The sequence below is a fragment of the Myzus persicae genome, unplaced genomic scaffold (assembly GCF_001856785.1).
Source record: "Myzus persicae strain clone G006 unplaced genomic scaffold, MPER_G0061.0, whole genome shotgun sequence".
NCBI classification, from domain to species: domain Eukaryota; kingdom Metazoa; phylum Arthropoda; class Insecta; order Hemiptera; family Aphididae; genus Myzus; species Myzus persicae.
The window spans coordinates 344,071-363,276 of NW_019104011.1; the positions used below are offsets into that span (position 1 = coordinate 344,071).

At 30.2% G+C, this 19,206-nt stretch overlaps 1 protein-coding gene across 1 annotated transcript; it reads left to right on the forward strand.

Moving 5' to 3' along the window:
* The first annotated feature begins 16,505 nt into the window (after positions 1 to 16,505).
* LOC111037567 (pheromone-processing carboxypeptidase KEX1-like) lies at positions 16,506 to 18,033 on the forward strand. Its single transcript, XM_022320218.1, has 2 exons — positions 16,506 to 16,738; positions 17,389 to 18,033. The coding sequence occupies exons 1-2, from the start codon at positions 16,645 to 16,647 to the stop codon at positions 17,952 to 17,954; spliced, it is 660 nt and encodes a 219-aa protein (XP_022175910.1). The 5' UTR covers positions 16,506 to 16,644; the 3' UTR covers positions 17,955 to 18,033.
* Positions 18,034 to 19,206: the final 1,173 nt, after the last annotated feature.

Here is a 19,206-nt window from a genome sequence, read left to right on the forward strand (position 1 = left end):
GAATGTTTCACAGACAACTTTATGGCTGATCGTCCCACAAATGACCAATATGTAAATATTCAGACTACTTAGTTGACAATTATCTAACCGATAATTGCGATTATCCTCCAATACTTTGGGCATCAGCAAGTTCAAGTTTAAGACGAACCACCAACAATTGCGAATCATTCCATTCGAATTTCAATCGACATTTTTATAAGGAATCACCGTCTATCAATACTTTAGTAACCGTTTTGATTAATGAAGTACAAACTGAAGTCTATGTTAAACTAAGAAGTACAAATCTACCAAACGTGGCACAAGATCGTCGAGTTTGAGAAAGACAAAAGAGAAATAAACAATTTATAAGTCAGTATACAAATGGAGATCTTGACAGGTAGTGTGACTAACTATTTTAATTTAGTGTCGCAATATTTATATATTTTTTTCTTAAATTTCCAGATAATCTCATACAACTATAGTAAAGTGGGCGCCCAGTAAAGTGTAAGTAGTAATATAGTAGTAATAGTATAGTAAAATTATAATACACTGAATGAAAATTCAGTTTTTACAAAAAGTATTTTATAATATTCATACATTGTAATCCACAAATTGTTATTTATTTAATTTAGTATCAATAAGCATATTTTTGACTAAATATTATGACTGACATGTATATTTTATATGTAATATTCAAACATTATTCAAATTATAGACTTACTTTTTTGATTTGGCGGAAACCAGCCATGCCCGTCGATGGCAAACTCTTTAGTTTTTAGACTATAATAGTTTTGTACTAGAAGCTAATGAAAAGAAAATAGGTAGTTTCTATCATCCCCAGTCCTACTCCACGACTCCATACATCCGTTTTAGCTTTCCAATCCCCACACTTACCCTCTCTTCCATTTTGTTTTTGATAATTGTCTTGATCATTATTAAAACAATATAATTCATTATCTAACAAAATTATCTTTGTTTTATCTATAATATTCTAATTTTTTTTTTTTGGCATTTAAGCTCAACCCTGAATCATTATAAGTGTATTTTATATCGGTGATACTTACCCATTTTAATAATTATAATAATTATTACCTATTGTTATTGTTATACCTAAAAGTTGTGTAAATAGATATAAATAAATATAAATATTATATTATGATATTATTTTTCCAGAGGTTTTGGACATAGATATTCAGTTTAGTAGTTAAAATTTCTGACAGTACCTAGCTAACGTCAACATTATTTTTATCCATTTTAAAAATCTTATAATATTAAATAATAATTCATCTGTAAATAATTTATTTACCTGTTATACATTATTATTAAACTCATCCATCCGGCATTGTTATTTTTTATTTGTATCTTAGTGTTTTAATATTGATCAGTATTTTATCCGAATTGGTGATATGCTATCAAACTAAGGGTTTCGCTATAGTTTGATAGCATGATAAGTGCGGTATGCATATTATACAGCAGTATTTAGGCGTATACCGAAATGGACTATAATAGAACAAAATAACAATTTAATATAGTTAAGGTACCTATTATACAAACAGACATTTTAATTATAATATCTGTGGACTTTTTTCTCCTCTAATAAAGCGATGAATGTGGCACTCAACAATCCGGCTACAAACGTGAATACATGCAACCAGTACAAATCTAAAAACCCAAAAATAATACACATTTTGAAATATTCCAGCAATATTATAAAATACTGAATAGGTAACACATAATAATATTATGTTATGGACCAGAGGCGGCGAAGGTATGTCACGCGTGCCAGAATATTGGCATTATGTCGGCCAAATTTCAATGGCAAGTCAAAACTAATTAAAATATTTTTCTTGACATATTTCGTAATATTTTGTCTGTATTTCATAAAATAAAAGGTAACAAAAAAACCGCGTGATAAAATGTGTGTAGTAATTATTGCTTAGTTTTTTTTATTCACAGCGAGAATACTATTTTCGGGGGACGGGGCCCCTCAATTATATCTTGAGAATGTCGTTTTTAAATTTTAACACTTAAATCGAAGAAGGTTCGCCACCTCGTTATAGACGCTGTATGAATCCTAAGTGTATTATAATTTAATAAATAATAATACATGGTATAATTTGAGTTCCATCGAAGTGAAAACATTTTTAAAACGCCGTATGACATCAAAATATTTTTTTGTCGTCGTAAAACAGTGAATTTATGTTAATCTTCTACTGCCCGATTTCAGTCGGCATTAAAGTAGTTAAAAAAAAAAATATATATATATTGTATATATTTATACACATAATATATATACCTACGTCATTGTGTCCTTTGCATTTTGAGCATAGTTTATTCGTTTTTATCGTTATAATTTATTATTCTTTTTCGGTCGATTTACTTGGCACGTTACACTTTCAACGACTTTAATAATAATAATAATAAATTCCGAAACGATATTTGAAGGGTACAGAGCATAATAGAGTTTTCAGACAGTTTAAAACTGAAGATCAGTTGTCAAAACACTACAGCACAGTTCAAATATTATTATTACTAAACATTACGGATGTTCATCAGAATTACCTGGGGAAATGATACCCTATAGCTAACAGGATAAACCGTAAATATCCAGAATCTAAAATATTCATCCTGCAGCATGAGCATACAGTTTGAAAAATAATTCAATATACTGTGTAGGTGTATTTTGCGTTTTTATATTTTTAGTTTCTATACCTACCTAAAATAATGACACGGATACTCTGTTTAACAAGCAATTTGTCCTAATAAATATTCTAAAACGGACGCATACATTATACGCATATCTATCCGATCCGGATATTACGAGTATTTCCACGGAGATTTTTCGCCCTTAATTTATTTACCTACGATGTTATGTTGATATTATATTATAATGCAGACGTACGGAATTTAGGGAAAACCGACAGTAGAATGTACATGGAATTTTCACACAACATTTCCAGCATGCAGACAAGGCCGACTGCCATGTTTTCGGGCAGCGGTTGAGCAAAGTCCGAGGCCAGTTCATACAGTAAACTCTGCGTGGTCCACGACAACGGAAACGCAAGCATTACGCCGGCCACCATTGACGCTGAAAACAAGTAAGCTCTATAATATTATCACATTCCAGATAAATTATGTAAATACGACGTAATATTTTGTAATTAAGACGGAAAACGTTCTGATATACTATTGTATTGGCCTTGGCCGATCGACTAAATTTCGCATCATCATACATAATATAAATCTGTGCGTATTTACTGAACCCATTTAATTAACTCTAAATCGCTAAGTTTACCAATACTCATGACTCCGTATAGTATACACTGCGTATACAGTGCTCAACAACCACAGCCAGCAACAGGGGAACAAAACGGTTCAATCACTTCAATCTTTAAACATATTGAAGTTATTGTGCTCCCTATAAAATGTACTTTTTTTTTTATTGTTATTTCGCACCCTTCCCCTCCACCACATTAGCTTGATATTCAATTTAACTGCAGGTATATGTAGTAACGCCTTTGTACATTTATGATCTACCATTCTTCCAAGTCAAGACAATTAGACAATACCGTGATATGTTTAAGTATATAAGGACGAGCGAATCGAAGGCAATTTGGTAACGCTTATGTTATATATTATTATAAATTTGAATATAGTATTATATTTTATATTTATGTGTTACGTGCGATTTCCAAACGATGCCTTACTCGTTCTCCTACGCAGAATTTTGAAACACAACGTGAATACGACCCACACCAAAAATACAGTGGAAAGACATTGACATACCAGCCCGAAGCGCTTGTTGGATCCGGCCAAACGATCGGCCAACCAGCAAATGGACAATGTAAGTACACACGTTTGAATGACCATCCACAATCGGCAGTCCGTACCTACACCCTACGTCGGTGAGAAATATTTGATAAAAAAAATGATTGATTAAAACAAAATATAATTTTATTATTTTGTAGTCTGAGCACTAGCACAAAAAACTATCCATAAAAACCCATTGAAACATAATATTATTTGCTGATTGAAATTAAAAAATACAACAACAAAATGATTATACTTTTCTAATCATTACATATATGAAACAAATATCGCGGTTTATTAATTGTTGATGTGCTGTTAGATATTATAATATTACATTATACAAGGACACGATAATTATTGAAATTCTAAATGTAAAGACGATTTTGTCTTACCAATTTTCGAACTTGAATTATGAAATAAATATTATGCAATTCGTGAAAAAAAAAATATTTTAAATTAGGTATGTCAAGTTTTAGTTTTTTTGAAAATTGTTAATACATTGTAATTTTATTGGGTACAAAGATTTTAAAACAAATCAAAAACTCTACAAAAGTCCATTAGTAATTTATATGAGAGTCGTTTAAGCTTAAAACCCATTCGCAGTATTGTTGAAAGCATCATTTTATAAAATATTATTGCGAAAACCGGACAACAAAAAATACTTTTTGTCAAGTAGGTGTTTCGTGAGAAAGGGTGAGTGGAATCATCTTCTACGAGGGTTTCATTACAGAATACTACGAGAAAACTGTAAAGCTCGACGGAGCGCTGTATAGCCAAATGGGCAAACAAGCACTTGGGTGTATTATAAAAACTAACAAGGCTCTTAAAATCTATGCGATGAAGATTGTGGACTTTTAGCTTTTATTGCGTATGGTAGCGAAAGAGCGTTCTAATCGAGCCTGGAAGGAATTTTAATGTAGGCACCTATAATGAATCTATAAATAATAAGTCTATAATGTGGACAGTAAGCCCCAAGTAGGTAATAAAACTGCAAAAAAAAAAAATTAATGATCGAATGCTAACAGAGTTGGCAGATTAAAATTAAGGAAAATGTCTTAATGTAGTTTTTTATCTTAATAAAATCATAATAATATAATGTATTAATCTATAATTGGGTATAAAATATAAAAATAAAATTGTTTTTATTCTTTCTGAGGAACCCATTGTGAAGTCTGTTCCCGGGGCCACTTTAAATATGTAAATATAATCTGCATACTCGGTTACTAGTTTTCTGATGTAATTATGAATTTCTTATCTCTTAGGACAACTCAGTATTCATATAAAACTGTATTTAATAATAAACTATATTATGCAAATTTGCAACAGATAGTCCACGACACAAATTACCTGAGGAAAGCCCACTTTGGAATACGTGATGTCGATCATTTGATACCACGGCCAAGAGAGCGCATTGGAACACGTGTACGACAGGGCGACATATACCAGATCAGAGTTTCTGTATGACGTAAATACAAAAACGGAAAATAAAATAATAAATTGTGATTTATTGTCGCCGAGAGCATTGTACTATTCTCATCGGTTTATCGTAATAATAAATGTCATAGGTACTGTCGTATCGAATTGAAAACTGTCTGCAGCAGAAACAACGTAGACGGCACCATACATTTTTTCGTGACGTTCGTCGATTGGTCACAGCGTTTCCTCTTGTTGGGTTCCTGCGGGAACAGGAAGTAGGCGAGTAGCCAGCACGCGAAGTTTGAGGCTAAACCTAAAGTGATAAACCGGAAACGCCAAATCAAAACCTCCTAAATATTGTATACGATGACTGCGGCCAAAATATCGGAGCGCAATATTACAAATAGAATAAAATAATATCATGCAATCCCGTAGTATCGATCTAAATAGCGGTCGGTCTATATAGTAATATACAAAATATAAAGGCGTACAAAATATGCACTCACATATGTATAAGACGATGACCTTATTGGTGTTCGACTGGTTACTGGTTACTGGGGGCAGAGGGTACCACGACTGTTCTGGCCGCATGAACGTCTTGGTCAGGAGACCTCCAGCCGCGCCCACCATCGAAGCGCTAGTCAGAAACCCTATATTATAAGTATATACTTTTATAATATAATAAACGACTGTTTATATAATATATGTATATACTTATGGGGTGTAGCAACAAACAACTATTTGATGCCTGACAAATATAATTAACTATACTATATGTATCTAACAATGTACCCCCTAATATCGTAATCAATATGATTATTTTTTTTTATATAACTATTAAGGATGTAGGATTGAATTTTTTTTTTATTAAATAAGAAGCCTCGGCATCTATGGCCATTGGCGTACAAGGTAAAGATTCTTAAGATGTAGTATTTAATATTTGCATATAAACAATTAACAGATTTATACAGTATTTATAAGATTGGTCTCGATTAAAAAATGCATCATCAGACCTATGTTGTCTGGGTGGAGGGCTTCCGACAGGATATTTGATACCCCAGATTCTTGTTTGTCCTTATAAAAGGAACGGTATTCGCCTGTAAGATTGGATTGCAAGGTTTAAAAAATGTAATGCTCGATTGCACTTTTTCCGATTATTACCTAAGACCTATATTTTATTTACAAACATCTGCAGTCGAAGGTTGTATATAAACGATTGGTGTTTTTAATAATAAATAATATCTAAAATTTATTGATTTCATTACAATAGTTACAAATTGGCAAATTACATTTTTTTTTTTGATATCACAAATACAAGAAAAGTTCTTATTGCTTAAAAAATTAATTATTTCAAACTTGAATAACTTTTCTTCTATTTGTGATATTGAAAAAATAAAAACGGTGTCGCACATAGTAAATGTTGTCTTGTTTATAGTGTGGAAATTTGGTTGCTTAGCTTGGACTACAGCTTGAGTGGTTCTATATCGCGCAAAACAGTTTTTGATATGTTGTACGTTTGTAAGACTAAGACGACACATGCAGGAGGAGCGTCCTCTTAAGACGATTTGGATTCTCTAAACAAATTACTATCGAGTAAAATGTATTCTCCTTAATGGTATTCATTTTAAAGTTACTTATTTTTTTAAAATTAAGTCTTACCTATTCATTCTCTGTACCAGTATTCACTTTTAACAATGCCATCAATCAGCCCCTATAGTAATAATGATGTGGGTTGCCTACGAATGCCAATTCTTTTTCTTCTATTTTTTATATTGTTCCTATATACTTAATTTTTTTTTTAAATGTTTTATTCATGTTTTTCTGCATGCTCATTAAAAAAATTTTTTTTTTTATTGAACTTAAGCTCTGCGACTGAGGCCATTAGCTGTTGTAGAGGTTATAAACTGTGTAGGGGTAAGGTTGGTACGGTAGGTTGTTTTTTACAATTGTCACGGTTGTTACGGTTGTTACGATAGGTAGAAAACACATGTATGTGTGGCAATGTTTTAACTACCAACTATGAACCCGGGTGGTCACCCATCCGGGAGCTAGTAGCTGTGGCCGTTACTTACTCCCAGTCGCATTCCACGACTAGCAGCAGCCAACGCGCCACGTCGAGCCCATTATACTCAATGCTCATTTATTAATAATATTATTGTTATATTGTTTAACATTATAGGCTATAAGCTGCCCGTTCTTTTAATAGTATAATAAAATATTATATTTGTCAGATTTTTCTGTTACAATCTGTATTATTATTGTATGCGTCATATAATTAAGTGAGTAAAGTAGCTGAACATGATACAATTGACCGTGTGGTGTAATCAAGTTTTTTGGTTTAAAAAAAACAGTGTTCGATTTTTACCTGTTGCCAGGTTTCTTTCGCCGGTCAGGAAACAACAAGTGGACACGGTGGCTGTCAATGGTTTCACGACGACCAAGGCACTCGACAGAAACACAGCAGACACGTGCAACATTCTGTATTTTATGATTATATTATTACCATGCTCGTGCAGCATGCATATGTTATTATGCAGATAAGTAATAAGTAAAATACAGTACGTTAATAAGTCACTTATAAAATGTTAATAATAAAAAGAAATTCACATTGTTATCTTTCTTAATATTTAATTATTTATTTTTTTTTTTTACTCACAAAGTCGAATCGCCGATCGACAGACATCGTATGCCCGCTCCCAGCGAGGATGATACACACGAACACAACAAGCAGGTCCGAATGCCTAATATTTTTACAACGTTACCATATCATAATTATACAGAGTGTTTAAATATATTGGTTAGAATTTTGAAAAATTACAGAGTTTTAATAGTAAGATAGTGTAAGCCACGTGACTACGTGACTATATCAAAGCTACCCTACAATACTGGTACAAACAGTAAGATCCTCCGTTGTGACATGGAGGTTCAGTGTAGTTTTTTTTTTATTATTGGTGGTTTATGGATTTTATTTGCATACTATACTAGTGATACAGGGTAGAAAGGTTTCCAACATACCTGCAGTTTCTAACACAGTGGCAAAACCGTAACGTGAGGCTTTTTGTGTGAGCTCCATTCGAGTGTCTGGTGGGGGGTCATATCAAACATTAAATGAATAAGAGCAAAAAAAAAAAATGATCTCTTGTTTACATCGGTTGGTTAATGGTTATTGAAAGGCAACTTTTTATGTAAATATTATTTTTCGAATTCTCCCTGCCTTTGTAAACTGATTAAATTATCATATTTACAAAGCAACTCCAAATTGTATCATGGTTCAATATAAGAGTGACACTAGACGTAATTCAATAAACAACGTATCCAATCTCAACACTTGTGTTTTTCAATTTTTTTATTTATCATGAAACAAGTCGATCTTAAAATAAAAGAACCGCTGAGTTATACAACTGCCGTGCCGAAGCGTATAAATATAGTTTTTGTCACATGTGTGATTTTCAGAAACGTTGCAGATATACTTTATTTATATATTATTTTAACGATCGGTTATGTAATATCTAACGTTTCAAATTATGTAATGTACAATCAAATTGAATATGATATATATAGGTGTACGATGTTTGTTATAATGTTGCAAGTTAACTAATGTCTACTGCGTTTTTCTTTAATAATTACATAATGAATTTACCATGCTTGTTGATGATCATGCAAGCTGGAATAGTTAACAACACGGTTACAACCATGTTCAAAATAGGCAATGTTGGTAAAGAAGTCTGTGACCAATGCGGGGGAGCCACCAAAGCCGGTTCAAAAAACGGAATACAAAAGTCTCTTGAAAACATCTGTAAAATATTTTTAGCAATATTAATTTAGTTTTTAGACGTATTTTGATTTATTAGTTGTTGTATTTTTATTTATTTTTCATTTTTAGTACTTAAATGTGGTGATTTAGGTCCAAACGATAAAACAAACCAAAGTGTGCAACTCCTACTTATTATTATTATTATTATTATAAACACTTTTTATGAACAATAATTCACCGCAGTTGGTACTTTAACGTTTAGACTTAAAAGTTTAATACAACTTTTTACCGTAATTTATGAAAGTTGCGTTGTACATTTTACCGCTTTATACGTTATTATTAGTTTTGTTTTTTTTCAAGGAGAATTCGAGTTACATATTTTACTGATATATAAAAGAATTTACATCGTAACATCTCTTACTATATTATATTATATTTATGCCAATACATCCAACGCAACCGCATTATACTGGTGCGGTTATATACCCACTCGTTCACCTTTTGTTTTCCGATAATTAATGTTCAGCGAGTTAAGCAATGCGTACAACGAATAAATAAATAATAATAAGTTTATTCTTTGTTAATTCTAAAAACACATTCCTTAATAATTAGGACGCGTCTATACGTTTTAATCATCTCTTGTCGGATCTCTCAACGACAACCCCTAAGACGTGCATCTAACTAAAGACGCAAGTGACTTTGATATCCCATATATTTTTTTGACACCTTAATTTATGTGTTAAAACTTTAAAAGTGTAACTTTATTAAAGTCATGTATGTTGTTATCGCAACTATACAAGTATTTAAAAACATTGAATAAAAAATACTGTCAATATTCAGTACCCACTCTACTACATAGGTACTCGTTAACCAGTTTATAACTATATCTACCTTTGACGCAACCGTAATATTTATACAGATTTTCAAGCATAGATGCTGCACCGGATGATTGTGAAGGAAAGAGACATAGCATATTGTATTTTGCTCACCTGTATGAAGAACGTGATCGATAGTAAAATGACAACGTACACTCTATCTTCGGGTTCCGGAACGTTCGCCGGAAGTTTTATCAAATGTTCGACAGACGTATCCGTGTAACACGGTGTGGACTGGATGGTGCAGGAATCGGTTTCGTCATCAGCACCAGCCGATAAATACAGCATTTCCGGTTTTTGGTACACTTCCTTAGAATAGATTAAAATCATGTGAGATATTAAAGAACTGTACGTGTACATTTCTACTGAACTTAAGCTTTTTAACTCGTCATTATGCCCAGGCTTGAATTAATTTCTATATAATTATTTTATACTTATGTTTCAAAGGTACCAACCACGCGATGCGTAATTTTAAAGTCTAATGCTTTAAGATAAAAAGATAGGTCCTTATATTGGCATGCCTCAATAGACGTGTATAATGAGAGAATTGGATAGATATAGTTAGAGAAAGACTGAGCCACAGAGGAATATTAAAAGGAACAGTGTGTTTCTGATTGATGGACATATGGGGTAAAGTTAACTTCAGCTAATAATGAAGGGCATCAATAAGACTAAAAAGGAACTTGGAGAGAAAATTACGCTTGGTCATGATACCGTGATCGGTAAGACTAGATAAATCAAGCACTTGACTGATTGGCTTTACTCATAGGACGGAGAATGGGAGTATTAGGGAGCAGTTCGACGAGTCATTTTCTAACCACGGTCAATCATAAGAAGGTCAGAAGGACCCAAACTTAGGGAGAATACGGATCCCAAACTTTAAAGTACATGTATCCATAATCAAGTAAAAGCCTAAAAGGGAACTGCAGATTGTTTGAAAAGATGAGACAGATAGTATATCGTTATCTTAGTGCTATACATTTTTGTTATGGGAAAGCTTTAAGGACTGGACAATCGCAACCAAAGTTCATAATATGATTCATACATCAAAGAATATAGATATAAAACTTTTATTTTACATATTTTGTGTTTTAACTTTTGGTAAAAAAAAACTTTTGACAAAAATAATGTACTTTATAGTTTATCTGCTTCATCTGCTTTATCAGTGGTTTTCCAAAATATTTTTATTAAAACTAGTCTGTATAATATGCCACGGACTTGTTTTAATTTTAGATAACGTCAATTAATTTTTAAAAGTAATAATACAAAAGCAACGTTTTATGCAAATTTGTAATTTTTTTTTTGCATTCATCAAAGATATAAATTATAATTATAATACAAGTATATTATACTCTTATTTTTGAAAATATTTAAATTCTTGACAAAATAATTAGAGTTCAAATAAAAATACTAATTTTTATTAAATGGCAATATACGGACAAAGTTGAACATACTTTCATACTCCCTCGGAAAAAAATTAATACACATTATTAAAATGTCTGTGTGAATAAAATACTCAATTGCTTAGTGATCATTTAATTATTAATGTACTTTAGATAATAAGTCATATGCATCATATATAATATATATTAGTGTAGCTTGAAGCCTTTAAAATTTTAAAATTTATAAAACATGGTTTATAATGGAATGACTATCGAACTGCGGACTAAGGATGGTCTCGATGGTTGATGCTTAATAAATAATTATATTTTACGACCGGCGTTGGACGATGGACTCAGTGGAGCCTTCTCCTAGCAAAACAAAACCGATCGATGAAGATGCTGCGTATATATACTATATTATACACTACAATTAATTGGGTTTGAACAACGAAAGAGAGAACGTCTCGTCATCATAAAAATATGTGCTATAGCGCTGACGTTATCGCTCAACTCCACCCCAAGTATATAGACATATTATTGTGTAGTTCTCTATATTCTGTTGACTTTTGAAGTGTCGTTAAAAAAATGTCTCATATTTTGTCTTCGAATTTATTTTCAGACTTGTACACTGTCTAATTATATGGCTGTATTTATAGGATCCGAACCTGGGTATGTCACTTTGTGATTCTTAACTATAAGGTCAGTTCATTGTAAATTAATTAACAAAATATATGCAAAAGTTATATTTTTGTCGCTAAAACGATAGTATTCAAATTCATTAAAAGATATCTCACTGAATCATTAGATATAAAATATGATTACATTGAAAACCATACAAAATGGTAATTGTTTTTAAATTAAAAAAGGAGGAAAGTAGGTAAACGTTTTGCTGTAGAGTAAATGTCAAGTTTAACTCGAAATCGAGTAAATCATGTTTATGGAAGAGTTAAATATGAGTTCAATGATAAGAACAAAGAAACTATTCTGAGCGTAGACTGCCTATCAACCTATATTACATTGTAGATCGATATGAATTCATGATAGGTTTTTGATATTGCTATATAAGTAATCTATTTGACTACTATAGTATTGCAGTAGGTTGATTAAATGTTTGCTGGAAAAATTGCATTTATTGTATTATTAATATTTTGTTATTACAATATGATATATTTTTTAAATTTATAATTGATAAATTTTCCAGTTTTTCATTTTTGTTTCATTTACTAATCAGAAATCATAATATTATTCTACATGAAAACGTTTTATCCATGTTGCGTGTGGGTCCGAGAGAGAAAACAAATATTGCGCTGATAATGATTTTTCGATTGACGCATTATATTTTCTATGATGTCATAATATGACTCATCGTGTTTCACGTAAAATTGTAGTAAAAAAATCTCCAAGTAACCTAAAGTTTATGTATGGAGTTAGTACACGTAATATATTATAGTTACTTCAAAAGTTATGCTTTCTACTGATGTATGTTAAGAATTTTGAACTCGTTAATACCATACTTCGTAATATATTATAAGATCACACGAACGTAAAATCTCCATATTTTGTACTGGTACCGCGTATGCAGTGCGAAAACATAAACATTTCCATAAATACCTTTTTTTTTTATAAAAATACCAATACTGAACATTATGTAGCTAAATTGCCTATCTATAACGCCGTGTTGTCATAATTTATTTATTATTGAAAAAACGCTAAAAAATTATCGGCGTAAGTCGTTAAGGTCGTAAGTCCAAAATGGTACATTTTACAGGAAAGTAAAAAACGTTTCAAACATTTCATCAGTCTAGTTCTCTAATTAGTAAAGATTATATCTTCATCGTGTATTACAATGGTGATAATATGGAGATATGACTTTTTCTAGGACGTCCCAAAAATCATTGCATCGGAGATACGACGATTTATAATCATCCATTACTTGGAGGATAAGATTATAAAGTTGGGGTTATGACCTTATCATAGGTACGATGCTTCTACTCTTTGTCTTAATCACACATAATACCACAATCGAAAAGAAAATAGAGTTACGATCTTCACGCGTTGACCCATTAACCTTATTAGGTAATATGTAATAAGTCTATGCCTTTACTACTTAGGCCGACTAATTATTATTAATTTTCCGGGGTGCAGAATAATTACCGCGTTTTGGAATGTGGTCTCTAATTTAACAAATTCAAAAAATCTTCAAGCTTACCTCTAGTCTTACCCTGGTGATATTACCTTGGCTCGTTTGTAGATCGTATTTGCGTGGGCCACCAAATTGATGTGCGACGCCGCACCCGTCGAGGCTTCAGACGCCGCATACGTCGAGTCGTCGGACGAGTAAACGTAGCCATTGTAAGTGTCGGACCATTCATACTTCCTATCAGTGGCCATTACATTCGTGGATTGATTTTCGATTTTTTTCATCGGAAGGGAAAAATCGGTACTTCAAATTGCACAAAACGGTTGTTAACTCGAAATAATAACATTATCGTAAGATACTGCCGCAGTACCTACTCTTGAGTTCGGTCATCACAGTTTCGTTGCCAGGTCCACCGTTTGTACACATCATAAGCTGTAACAGTTTTATTTTATTCGAGCTGTTTGTTTTCTCCGTGCACGCAATATGTATCGCGATCAGCTGTAACCAAATTCTTATTAAATATTAAAGATATGCTTACAATTTATTTTCGCCGGATGTATTGTACATGCATGCATATTATTATATAAGACCATTTAATCATCAAATGACAAAATAAATATACCCGATAGATCTTATAATAGAAATAATGCAGCCTTAATACACGTCATGTTATTTAATTTAAACCATTTACTCGTGGTTGTAAGTACTTCAATTGGACAATTTGAGAAGTTTGTAGTTTTGTAGCAATATTGATTGATAATTACTATACGCATATACATACATTTTTTTCGAATATGTGGTTCCAGGTTGTACATTACAACTAGTAACAACATTTTTACGATGGCGTAATTTTATATTGGAAAAACTTTATTGAATGTTCTCGTTAGATTTATGAAAATGCGACACGAAAATTAATCGAATACATAATTCTGCAACCTGCCGGCATGTCTACGATCAACCATCTGGTTTAAAATAGATATGTATAAATATTATATTATTATGGACGCTGCATGCGGCTTATTATTAGTGATGTCATCGACTGCTGAAATCAATTTATATGTGCGTGAAGTTGGCCTCCCGACTTTGTCCGATCAATTCGAAAAATGTGTCATTATTTTGCAAATTGTTTTCAGAATCTGCAAATCGACACTTTATTTTTAGCGAATTTTACAAGTTTCTTGGCAAATTCGTTTTTATGTCATACACGAATCAATGCCACTTGCCAGCTATTAAAGCGAAATCAATTATTACTCTATTCGTAAGCTAAAAATTATTTCACCGAGCCAATTTTTAAGGGCGTTTGCTCACATAGTCCAGATACTTGGTGCCATATAGATTCCACAATCATGTAATTGCATATTTTGTGTAACCACAATAGTATTATATACTATAGTATTTTTAAGAAAAGACATTCAACTTATCCTTATTAACCATTTTGTGTTATTATGTTCGATAATTATAGAGCAAAACTTCTAAAAAACATTAAAGGATCGGTATTATTCATCATACATGTATAAATTATATGCTTTTAGTTAAAAATTGATTGAACAATAAGATTTTATTTTATAATTATTTTATTTCTGATTTCTTATCTGATATCTTTTATTATTATTTTTTTTTTCAAATTTTTTTTTTCCAAACTTTTTTTTCCAAATTATTTTGTTTTTCCATTATTTTTTTTTTCAAACAATGGCAATTTTAAATTTTTAAAATATTTAAACTTATTTTGAGCTGCTTCAAAACACACCTTTATTATTAAAAATTAGATAGAAAATTAAAAATCGTTTTCATTAATACAACCACATCTTTAAAAAAGAAAAAATATATATAATAGAAAAATAATATGGAATGTAATCAAACAATAATACAAACATAAAACGATTTTAAATGTCAATAAAAAAATGTTCACTCAGTCAAAAGGCTTGAAAACAAAATTCCTTGTAACTTGTTCGCATACCTATTTTAAAACATTAAAGTTGCGTACACAAGATTTTTTTAAGCATTCAATGTTCAAATTTTGATTAAATTAGATAGTTACACAAAAAATAACAATTTGGTTATTTTATTTTAATTTAAAAATATTATATAATTTATGTGTAATTTTGAGAAACTTTTAAGTACCATTATAATAGCATTATATTTTACATAAACATTAAAAATGTTTCAACCTTCTACATATATAGCTTTTTAGAGTTTTTAGGACCAAGACTAATTGTGACTTCCAAGAACCTCAACTGATTCAAAAACTTAATTTATAACCTGGGTATTATCTAGTATTTGATATTTTTTATTATTGATATCAAATTCAATAGATTTATCATTAGATGATTGAATACAAGATTATTTCATTAACATTAACTATAAACTTTAAAAAGTTTGAAAAAAAACATATTGAAAAAAAATAAAAATAAATTTTGAAAAATAAAAAATAAAAAAATAAAATATTTTAAAAACAAAATGAAAAAAATACTAATTAAAAAATTTTTTTAAAAATTAAAAAAATAATAAAAAATTGATTCGAGTATGACATAAAAACCAATTTGCCAAGAAAACTTGTAAAATTCGCCAAAAATAAAGTATCGATTTGCAAATTCTGAAAACTGTAACCGTACCTAATGGTTTTTAGCTTATAATATTTTAATGAGTTATTTGCAAATTCTGAAAGTCAATTTGCAATTATTTGCAATTAATTTGCCAAATAATTGCACATTTTTCGAATTGATTGGACAAAGTCGGGGGGCCAACTTCACACACATCCAATTTATTATGCAAAAAGTTTTTGATTATTTTTAGATCGTTTAATACCTACCATTATTATTGCTTTCTAAGTCCAATCTGAAAATGAGCTGGTCCGGTTCCCTTACGATTTCACTCATTTTTTCGTTGTAACTCAGACAAATAATAAGTTAATTCGTCCAATTAAATGTAACCGCTCATTAAATAAAGTGTACAATTATACTACATGTTTCAAGTGAAACCGTTACAAAATGTAGTATATTTTTAACTAAAGGCAATTTTGGAAAAAAAATGCAATTATAGCCATGTGAATTTATGTTTATTATAGTAAACAAAAACCGTCAATTATATTATTTTACACTTGTACGTCACGTTGTTGTAACAATATGACAACATATATTAACTTGCTAAACGATTAGCAGAATAATGAACAACAAAATCCACCCACCACGAGTTTAAACAAGAAGAACATATTGACGATGGTTAATTTCATAGTTTAAGTATGATTTATTTTTTATTCCTTGTATCTTAAGCACATAAATATTTTTACCAATGGATGGACGGTGCGTTTATTTATGTTTATCGGTTTTCATCATAAGCTTCTTGTCTGTAACAGATGGAGAAAAAAAAATACTACTCATCAGAGGTTAGTAATAGAGTTTATACCATAAGACATGGCAATAATTTATGATCATGAAAATCAAAGAAAACAATTAACTTTGTTGCTATGTTCCTATAACTCAACAACTTCGATTGTACCCTTAGAATATCGATTTGGTCATAGTATAAATTGTTTGTCGCTTGTAGCTTTTGAACATAATATTATCATTTAAAATAGTAAATTATAATTTTAAATAATTTTTGTAAAACTCGTTGCAGATATATTTTACTTATTACTACAACCTAATTGGCTATTTAATTTATTTATATTTCTATTTTATTTATTTCTAACATTAAAACTATTATAATACATGTAGGTATATTTCTTAACGAAAATGTATATAATTAACTAAAAATAGGAAAATAATTATTGTTTCTCAATAAGTGTATAATGTATAAGTTATTTCACATTTTATTCACATTTCACAATGATGATTAATAGTTCTTGAATATTTTGAATTTTGAATTATATCAATAGTGTTACTGAATAAAGTATTTTTGGCTCAAATCTAGTTTATGCAGACAAAGTTAACCAAATTAAAATCGAAGTTGATTTGATTTTAACTATTCACTAACATTAAATAACACATATAATACCTAATGCTTAATATTTTTAAGAGTTACTCTAAATTTCAGATTCTTTGAATATTAAACCATATGATAATCGCCTTGGGCCAAAACAACTTCATATGATTGTTGCAAAAGCATTGACAGCGAGGTATAAGGATCGGAAGATGCTCGAGGTTTCCAAATCTCGTTATAATTTTCACGTAGCGTGGAGAGGAATAAAAAATTTTTTTTGGAAAAAAGTTTTGGGAGTATTTTGTCCGTCAATAGTTAGAGAATTGAAGGCTGTACAAGTATTAAAAGATTTATTGATACACCCTGGTAATAATAGTCTGAAAGATAAACTTGGTTTTAAACTTCCGTTTAAAAAATCGCAAAAAAAAATTAAAGAAGAATCTAGTGAAGAAGAAAACGATGAAGAAAGCAAAAGCAATGAAGAAAGCGATGAAAAAAGAGGCAAAGACAGTGATGAAGAAAGTGATGAAGAAAGTGATGAAAAACGAAACAGTAAATCTAAGAAGGGCAAAAAGAGGAAAACTGAAAATGATAGTGAAGAGGACGATGATGATAGTGACAGCGACGAAGATATAAAAAAAAAGAAAGCTAATAAAAGTTTAGATGATTTGTTTAAGTAATTATTAGTAAAATAAAAATATAACTTAAGGTATAACAGTACTGCAAAGAATAAAAACAATTGTAAGCTTATTATAAATTATATTACTTGCTCTTTCAGAAAAATCTAATAAAATATTTTGTTTCATTCGTAACAAAAATTGATAACAATTTTTTAATATAATTAAGATCAAATATATTAATCATTGAAAACAGCAAAGGAATGTTCACTTTAAAGCTGTGAAGTAGATCAAAGATGTGAAGAAGACAATACTAACTGATCTTTTAACCAACAAATACGACAAAGTTCAAGTTGGTATAGGTTGGGAAATTTTCAAAATGCACGGCAATGACCGGGAATATCAAAAATTCACTGTAATCAATTACTAATTAATATAACCGATATAAATACATAATAATACAATAATTATTCCAACATAGATAAAAACAAATATTTAAAAAAAAAAGCTGTTATACAAAATTTAAAAAAAACATAATATTACTAATAAAATATCAGATATTAAATATTCTTCTAAATCCTAATGTATTCTATATGTTTCTAATACATTCGGATTTGACTAACTCGAAATATAAAAGAGCACAAAAAGCTTAAGTTATCGTGTATAATGTATATTTATATTAATGCTTAAATAAATAGGTATTAGAAGGATAAACATACAATATGGATAGTCTGTTTATTAAATTTTTTAACATATTGTTTGTTATAAAAAAAATTTCTTCAAAAAAAATACAATTTTGAATGATATTATATTTTTGGAAACATTCCCTCTGTGGATGTTTATTGATTTTCTGGGAGTAGGCAAGTGCCAAACCCATAATTGTCAGTAATAACAAGTAAATAAAAAAAAAACAATTGTTTGTTATTTTATTAAATAATTTAATATAATAACAATAAAACGTAATATGTTTACTATAGCTTTAAACTTATAACAAACGATTGAACTTATAAATATTTAAACATTGAATTTTGTTAAGAGTTTATTATTTTTTCAACACTGGATATTTATTCGATTAAAGTATGCACGTAACGTAAATTGAAGCATTCGATTTACTCGCATAGTTTCTTCATATGACTCTCATCAATTGTTGTACTCAGTATATTATGAATTATATGAGTTTTATGTAAAATCGATAAACTTTATCAAACTTGGAATCAAAGTACTCGAAGTATATAATATATTAAGTGTACCTAACTTATATTCCTACCAACACAGACATGGATAATAACTAGTACTGGGAATTTAGCACCCTGAA

Excerpts from the sequence above, each read along its gene's own strand:
- LOC111037567 (XM_022320218.1), top strand. The coding sequence starts at position 16,645 with ATGGATGGACGGTGCGTTTATTTATGTTTATCGGTTTTCATCATAAGC. Across the intron at positions 16,739-17,388 it reads AAAAATACTACTCATCAGAG|ATTCTTTGAATATTAAACCA; the intron begins GTTAGTAATAGA and ends TCTAAATTTCAG.